Below are 9,793 nucleotides of genomic sequence, written 5' to 3' on the forward strand. Positions count from 1 at the left end.
AAATTAATGTATTATGTATGTATAATCTGACTTTCACTTTGTGGCAATTGTATTATTTGAGATTTTTTCATTGAAGAAATTATTGTTAAAAATAATAATAATGTTTAATTTTCATATGATTATTAAATACTTCCTCTGCTTTTTTTAGATGATCTGTTTTGACTTTTGACACTATTCACATGTAAAACTTTGACTATCTTTTGTGATTTATACTTTAAAAAAATATAGTCATTTGGGATCTTTTAGATTCGTCTCAATATATGTTTTCATAATATCAGCTTTTTGTAATATTTGCTTATTGATAATTAGAGATATAAAGGTGTAAAATAGTACATTGGCATGTGTGCCCAAGGAAAACGGGTCAACTAAAAAAACAGATAGAGGTATTATATCGTAATAATTAGATTATTTGTATTATAGAAGATTTTTATATATAAAAAATAGGGCGGAAAAAAAAGTCGGATTGGATGTTAGGATTTTAAGTCAAATCAAGTGGTAGGTGTTTAGCTACGATCTTGTGTTATTCACCCATATTAAATGGTCTACAGTCTTCATCTAAATTACAATGATCAAATTTTATTAGTCTTATATGAATTTATCAGATTATAAATATAAAAATTTAATTTGAACCTTATCAACTTTGATTTAGTGGCTAGTTGTTTAGATATGGCCAAGACTTCTTTCCTAGCAATTCAAATACCATACGTGTCAGGATTTTAAGTCTGGCCTAAGTTGGATTTTCGGAGTATGATGTTGGAGCCGGAATTAAATTTAAAATCCGACTTCTTGTAGGGCTGGAGTCGGATTATGCATAATTTGATCCAAATTCAACCCATTGTCATCCCTAGTAAAGAAAAACCCTCTTCTAAAGTGCCCTAGTAGGAATCAAACCCCAAGTTTGAAGTTGAAAGATTATATACTTACTACTACTATTAGGCAAGGCTTAACTTGGTGTATGAGAATATAATATGTGATCCTATATTATTGACTTGTGTTTGTTTAGCTATACTATGCCATATGCAAGGATTGTGAATTAGTTTTTCCTTGAGTCAGCGTAATCTTAGTATCTTACCATCACTTATTTTGGATAATGCATGAGAACTTGGCCTTCATTTCAAAATTAATGTAACATCCACATGTTTATAGTCAAACTTTACAACCTAGCTAATGCATGCACATAATATTTATCTCAATCTGTAGCTTTATATAGCTAGAAAGACTAATATTCAAAAAGTGCAATAGAGATTGTATAAGTATAATTGCTACATTACTTTTGAAGCAGAAGAACTATTTTAATTTGTTTGTGAAAAGCTTAGAAAAACATACTGAGACAAAGTTGCAGTCTACAACGTAACTGAGACTTGAGAGTTCCCACTTGATGACTTGATAGTAAACTATATTCATCTATTTACAAGATGACAAGAGTAAAGGTCCTCAAACAAGCATCCAGGCAGATTCCCTCATTATGATATATTACAAGAGTTTTACGAAATTTCTTGAGTAATAGGTACGTCTGGGTTCCTTAATAGCTTTTAAGATGAAGAGTTTATAGAATCACTATTTCTTGCAGGCAAATCCGACTCAAGTTAGCGGGCTAAGAAATTTGGAAGTTGGGGTGGTGGGAGGGAGTGATAAGGGAATCCCCTCCGGCCTCCTTCAAAGTGTATGCTTAAGCTCCTCCAATTTTAATAGAATTAAAAAATTTTGTCCCACAATTTGTGTACTATATGTGTGTTATCTTACTTTTAACTTTTAAGTTTGTCATTGATATTGTGGCCCATCACTTTTTAGCTAATTTTTTTTAAAAAAACATTACAATCAATCAATAAGAAATAATGGCATACAAGTACTATGCAAAATTTAGAACAAGAGATTTAAAATTTACTTGATGAAATCGTAAAAAGATTGCATTGCCACATAGCATGCAACATGTTAGAGATTTTAGAAAGAAATAAAATGGGTCAGTAGGACAAGTTCATGTTTGTATCTATCAGATCCAGATCCAGACCCGATTGTTTAACACACCCCAAACCCAACGTGTCACAAAATTCTAGACGCATACTCTTAAAATGAATCGTGTCCAATTGGGTCAGGGCTGGGTCTTGGGTTCATGCCGATCTTTAGTTGGGGTCCTGTAATCATTAATTAAATTTAAATTTTAGATATATACTTTTTTTAGAAAAAGAAAATCACCAAATTCCCATTAACAATTGTGCCGATTTCTCTTATAAAAAAATCATACATGAACTTGTACCGAAAACTAGATATGTATTACTATATTTTTTTAATAATGTAAGAAAAAATAAAATTTAGGAGACCCTTCTTACCAAGGATACTAGATACGAATTTATTAAAAGGTGTGCATAGTGATTCATGTTTACACAAAATTATAAATATGTGTTGAATTGCAATTAGCAATGTGGCAGTGAATGCCTACTTCCAACCATAAAGTTTATTTTTTTCGTATTTGATTTCTTTTTTGCAACCATCCTCTTGCCATCTCATAATGATGTCTTGAATTTAGGGGTGTTCAAAAATATCCGTTCCAAAAATCTGCCGATCCGATCTGAATTTTCATATATTCGATCCGATTTTAAGATTTAGGATATTTCGGTTCAGATATTCGAAAAAATTCGTGTTTTTGGATACAGATCGGAATTTTACAAAAATGTCAACGACCCGATCCGAAATTTTCGATCGCAATTCCTCTGATCAGAAATTTTTGGATCGAATCGGATCCGATATCCGACATTGAACAGCCCTACTTGAATTGATCCCATGACCTATTAAGTATTAATAAGAATTAAGATACATTTACCACTACAACAAGTGATATATGATGTAATCATTTTAAAATTAAATTACTAACAGATGAAAAATATAAATACTCGGGACATAATCGGACCTAAAATAAAACTTGTTATGAATATATAAGTTGGGATAGCAAATCTATCATAATTAGATGGTATAGTATATATGAACTCCGAAGCACTACTAATTAAAATAAACAGAAAATATTTTTCTTATAATTGGGTAATTTAGTAGTGTGTATCATTATTCATTAACACATCGAGGTAAGTTTAAATACAAAGAGCTCATGACAATTGACAGGCTTGACTAATTGAGAAGCTTGACTAATTGTGCACATTTCATGAAGAAAAATGTCTAAATGACTAACAGTTAACCACCTAACAACCGGTGAAATGATCAAGTTAATCTTACTTTATACACAAAACAAAGGTTTCTAAAGGATACAAAAATTATAGTCACCAAAAATTTTAAATTTAATCGCAACCCTCTTATTATATTGACCAATCTTCTCCATCATTTAGATAACCTTTAAAAATCTAAAATACACATGATAAGTTGATAAAATTAAATTAATCGTGACAACATTTTTCCTATATAAAGTTATGAGAAATGAATATTAGATTTTTTTTACAAAGTCAACTCAATAAATTTTTGAAAATTAAGAATACAGAGGAGTATGGACAACCACTTGTCTACTTGCATGTTTTAATTTTTATTTTGCTTTTTTTGTATTTTTAATTGAAAACATAGTCCAAGATTCTATTCTTTTATACTCAATTAATGAAAAACTCGATTCAGTTTAAACAAATTCAGTTCAATTCAGTTAGCCTATTACGATTTTAATTCAAATAAGTTCTGTTCAGAGAAATTAAGTTTAATTCAAACACATTCAGTTCATTTCAATTCAGTTAAATTAAAATAAATTAACTTCAGTACAGTTAAATTCAATCGAAAAAAATAGAGCCTACTTCTTTCTTAGATAGTCGGTAGATAATAAAAAGTTGCAGCTATTTAGGATTGTTTTAGGAAGAGGATAAGACGGTACTGGGTCTGTTTGGCAATACTACCTGAAACGTAGTTGAAACTGATAAGGTAGCTGAAACTGATAAGGTATAGCTGAAACTGATAAGGTGCTGAAACTGATAAGTTAGCTGATTAGTTTAACTGTTTGGCAGAACTTGTTGCATAAGTTGATTAATTAATTAGATTTTGTAATTCTTTTATTATATATATTTCAACACTAACTACTACTTACTAAGCAAGCCTTTCCTCTTAGATAGGGTACAGGAAAGACGTGTAATGGAGCAAAATTTGATTTGGTATACCAAATAAAAAGTCGGCTCACCCCACAAATTCTTCCACCCTCCCACTCCATACCAATATGCACGTCTTTCGTTTTCCCCTCAACGTTGAACTCCAATCAACTCCACTTTCTCTCGCTTTTCTTCCCCCACTTCTCACTCTTCACCAAAATCCAAACTTCTCCCTTATTTAACCACCCAAAAATCTTATAAAAACTAACATAAATTTTATAAACAAAACACCCAAAAACATTTCTAAACCTTCCAAAACCCACTAAAAAGAACTCCCCCCAAAATAAAATGGCTCCTCTAAGTCCAAATCAAAGAAGATCCTCTACGTCTGCTACAAATGGTATCAGAGCAACCCTGACGATAGCAGATACTGCGTCGTGGTATTGTTCCATCATAATAGTTGTGTTAATCTTGTTCATCACCTTGAGGGCGGAAGATTACAACTCTTATTTTGATGATGATGATGATGGTGGTCATAATAACTTACTCATGATGAAAGGTACCAACTCGCTTGATCATCATCCATGTGATGAAATTTACGTTGTTAGTGAAGGAGAGACCCTTCATACTATAAGTGATAAGTGTGGTGATCCTTTTATTGTTGAACGTAACCCACATATTCATGACCCTGATGATGTTTTTCCTGGCCTTGTTATTAAGATTGTACCTTCTCATCTTAATAACATAAACAGGAAGTTTCTAAGGTAGCTTATTTTAACAACTTTTTTTAATCTTCTTTTTGAAGGTTTTAGCTTCATAGAATTTTATACAGAAGAAAACAGAGCACTCTGTTTCATAGATGTATACTTGGCCTTTTTTATTTTAGTTTTTCTGTTGATGTACAGGAGATGAAATATTAATATAGTATTAATAATGGTTTTGATGAATATTATTATATTATGCATCATTTCTTTGGGGTAGATATGATCATTTCTCTCTCGTCTTTTTTTGGATTAAGAAAGAAAACCAACTTATCCTTTTTTTAATTAATAAAACAAAACAATTCGTTATAAGATACAAACTAATAGTACAACAAAGTTGGGTTGTCATGACCTTAATTCACTCTACACTTTGGTGCATCGTATCACATGGTACGCTCAAAACTATTTGTTACATATTGGAAGCTATTTTTCTATGTGTATTTGCTAAATTCGAAAATTGTATACACTTTATGTTTTGTTTGCTTCTCTATCTCTTTTTGTTAGTTCAGTCAGAGTTAAATTTTTGTTAGAAGCATATAAGAAAGAAATATGATTTTTTTTTGAAAAAAAGAGAGATGATTTAACTTTTTTCTATTATTTATCTATATGGATGTACGGATTTTTTTATATATTGTATGTTGGTGAAATAGAAAACGATAAAATATAATCCATTTTGATTCTTTCTATTTTCCCTAATTTCCTACCAAATTTGACAAACTTTGCATATTGCACCTTTACTTTTAGTTGCAAAAGTTGATTACGGTATAATTTCAGCCTTTTCTTGCACAAACTAAGTCGCAAGAAAAGGAATACTTTACTTCACAATGTCTTTTATGTTTCGAACCCAAAGTTCCTTAGATGACATAAGAATTAGGTAGTGCTACCTCTGTTTTTATTTAGTTGCAACGTTTTGACTTTCACGCTTGCCAATGTACAATTTCAAATCGTTTTATCTCTAATTGTATGTAAGTAAAAATTATAAAAATTTGATATTATGAAAGCTTACATCGAAACGAATCAAACAAGACCCCACATGACTATATTTTGTTTAACATATAAATCAATAAATGTGGTCAAATAAGAGAACATGAATAGTGTAATTTGTCAAATGTTGCAACTAAAAAAGAACGGAGGTAGTATATATTTATACCTCTAATGTCTTTTTCACTTTTGCTTCCCCCTTTTAAAAGTTTTGTTGCATGATTTTCATTTTGAACGTTTTAGAATTCGGATTTTAAGCATATATGTTATACCCCATATTTTAACGTTGGCCACCTAATAAAGTTAATATGAGAAGGAAAAAAGTTCACTTATTACTGTCCGCTATTTTCATTCTTCCCGATATTGCACAAGGATAAAAATTATCATTTAGGTGTAGTAGTTTATAACTATTAGTTTATATATATCGTCCGTATAATACAATAAAATATTATTTTATTTTTGTGATCATTGCTTTATTTGCTTATCAGATAAGTAAAATGAAAAAAAAAACTCTACAAAAGCAATCAAGAAAAATTTAACATTGGGTATACAAAGCGTACATGCGTGTGTATAATGAATGTGTATATTTTTCCTATTTTAATTTTTCATGAATCGTCTTATTCATTTTTCTGTTCCATTTTATATTTTTCCTATTTTAATTTTTCATGAATTGTCTTATTCAAACAATTTTCATTTTTTTATGACAATCATTTCAAAAAACACAACAACTCCCAATGCAAGTACATAATAATCCTTCTTTCCTTAATTGCCGTGCCTAAAGTAAAATGGAAACTATAAAAGGAGACGGAGAGAGCATAATGTAAGTCGGAAGTAATTGACTAAAAGTTTTTTTAGGGGAATTTTGTAATTGAACTTAATTATTACAAAATAACTCCTTCCATTTTCATTTCCGTCGCAACTTTTCTCGGCTATCGGGGGCAATCTCATCATTCTCATTATCTAATGCGTCGTAGTTTTGCAAGCTGTTAAAACACTACTATTTGAAATTCTTAGGTGCTCTGCGGAGGCGTAAGTCCTGAAAACACGTAGAGAATAGTTGTTAGCTGAGCTGATATAAAATATGTAATGTTTGATGTTAGCTCTACGTGTTAGTGGTTGTGTATAACTTCTGGCTCTGAAAATAATGGTATAAAATATTTGATGTTTGGTAAAAAAAAATTGTCGAAGTAGATGTTTATAAATAATTAGTCAAAAACTCAAACAAAACTTTAATATTAATTTGTACACTACTAAACACTACCCGCAAAGCTATAAATTATAGCTTTTCACAAACACTAAACACTACTTCCACCACTAAAAGACAAAAATTATTCATACCACTACATAACCAAACACTCTTATTTTTTCTTAGTTAATGTTATGATTAATTCAAAACACTAAAAACTACTTCAAAAGATTGCGCCGAATAAGCCTATTATTATTCATTTTATACTGGAAATACAATGTTTTATATACACTCAAAGCTATAAAAGTAAATAGAAATTTTTATGTGTTTCACTTTGAATTTATATACTAATTAGTAATCACCTTCCTTATTTAGACCAAAATTTTCTAGATATATTTAGAACTAAATATTATTTTCTAAAATGTTATGAAATAGTTTCAACATATATGGCAAAATAAAAATATATCAACTTCTATAATTTAAACCTTGAATAATTTTCTTTTTGGAGGAAAACTATATATTAAATAATTAAAATTATAGTTTGATAAATGTTACTACAAGTTAAAATGAAACAATTAAAAAAAAATTGTTTGGTTTTTCTTTAAGGAATGTTAGTTCAAGCTTTATGTAATAAACCAATTATGATTATGTTGTTTTGAATTGAATTGAGCTGAAATTGTAAGAGAAAATTAATTAAATTTAACTAAATTGATCTAAATATGTCTGAACTGAACTGAATTTCTATTATTTTAGTACGAGAGAAGAGAGTCGAACTATAGAAAAGAGTAAAATTAAGATTCATGATTAAATCATTTTCAAATAATCATTAAGATATAAAGTGGACGAGCATATCGTGAACAAATCTCAATTTTATTGGCATATGAATGACCACCTTTTACAATAACATCACTTACTTTATAACATATATCTCTCTTGTTGATTGAAATGTGCCCCATATGTTTCCAATGATAACGTTAGCTAAAGCAAAACTTGTGCCTTATAATGTGAAAGTATAGGAATATTTTTCCCCCTTTTAGATTATAAGCATCGTTGGTTTTGCAAAAAGAGAAAATAAATATCTATACTAATATATTAAAAGGCGTGTCTAAACAAGGAACGGTGCCATGTGGCGCTCTCCGTAAGGGGGTTTTACTCCATGTAATTCACTACGATAAAAAAGTTAGAAATTGCATAGTATAATGTTTGATCCCGGAACCTCAAGAATATATACTAAAGTCTTAACCACTCAACCAAATAACATTTAGTGTTATCATCTTAAACTATAATATTAATGAATGAAAATTTTCCTTACCCGATGCATAACCCGGGACTAATTACTAGTTCTTATTTAAACAAGGAATGGTACATTTTGAAAATATTTAATTAATCAGATACCGCTAAAAAATAATTAATCCATTAATATGATTGTATCTTGGGAGTATATAGAGTTTGCACAGGGGTGTTTATACACCCCCTCACCCGTTTGCTTTCTATGACAGGCTTCTTTCATCATCTTTCAAATCACCCAAGAAGATGAAGGAAGGTAATGAGGCCTTTTTGTTGGCCTGCTTTGGTTTGTGGCGTTTATAGTTTATGGCCTGGTTTATAACCCTATCTCACTAAACTGTTTATTTTATGAAGATTTTGTGCTCGAATACAAGAGGGTAAAAACCCCAAGCTTTAAATGAGCTAATCTACCTAAAGAACAAATATAACCCGTATATTTTCTTTCATCATTGAAACACTAACTAATAATAATAATAGCCATCGAATTCTTAAAAATACTTCATTTATACAATAAATTAGTATTGACCCAATCAACCATATTGAAGGAATATGAGTGTTTTGGAATAACTCCAATATTACACCACAAAATCGCTACTCGTATGACCGATTGGTTCATTTAGACATACTTTACAAACCAAGCAAAAAAATGTATTCAATTTTCGGCACATATTGTCCGGTTAAAAATACTACTCTTCCTTACCCTTGGCTTTTGCTTGGGAATTTTGATGAAATGTTATCACCTCAAGACAAATTAGAAGGGCGTCCATTAAAATCAAGTCAACTGCCGCTATTACCTTTTCTTATGAGTAATTCGAACGTCGTTGATATTATGTGCCTCCACCACACTTACACTTGGAGAACTCTTGGAGAACGCTTATTCTGTGGTGGAGGCACAAAATATGTAAGCTAATAAATGACAACAACAAGTAACCAAATAGAGTATAATAATTGGTAATTTAAAAATACATACATATAATCGAATCTAACAAACAATACCCCAACATAACCATATTCTTTCATTTATATAAATATCATAATATGGTTTAACTGAAGTATATGAATATATCAAAAAGTTAATGTGCTAGGATTACAACAACTGCTACTTCTTCCGGTTTTTTTTACTTGTAACTCTTTTTTTTCATCAACTCCAATGTAAAATTTGGGTAGGAGAGAAGTAGAGAGGGGAAAAAGGAAAGGGCCCCATGTGATTGGAGAGAGATAAAGAGAAAGGAAAAGCAAAAGTAGAAAGTGTTTCAAGTAATTAATTATTTCTCTTTTAGGAAAGTGTTGCAAGTAAAAAAACGGAGTTTTAGCTCCTAAAAGACGTTCCTATATAAGGAATTGTGTCACGTGGCACTCTTCCCGGGGAGTTTTAGTTCATGTATCCATGTATAATAAAAAAAAAAGTTAGAAATTACATAGAATAGGTTTTGATCCCGTGACCTCAAATTCATATACGAAAGTTTTAATGACTAGACCAAATTATATTTAGTGCTATAATTTTAAAGTACAAT

At 30.2% G+C, this 9,793-nt stretch overlaps 1 protein-coding gene across 1 annotated transcript; it reads left to right on the forward strand.

Annotated features, from left to right (window-relative positions):
* The first annotated feature begins 4,412 nt into the window (after positions 1-4,412).
* On the forward strand, positions 4,413-4,832 carry LOC104906416 (uncharacterized). The gene has a single exon (XM_010695156.3). It carries the CDS (start codon positions 4,413-4,415, stop codon positions 4,830-4,832), a length of 420 nt encoding a protein of 139 aa, XP_010693458.2.
* Positions 4,833-9,793: the final 4,961 nt, after the last annotated feature.

The sequence above is a fragment of the Beta vulgaris genome, chromosome 3 (assembly GCF_026745355.1).
Source record: "Beta vulgaris subsp. vulgaris cultivar EL10 chromosome 3, EL10.2, whole genome shotgun sequence".
In the NCBI taxonomy this organism is placed as follows: domain Eukaryota; kingdom Viridiplantae; phylum Streptophyta; class Magnoliopsida; order Caryophyllales; family Amaranthaceae; genus Beta; species Beta vulgaris.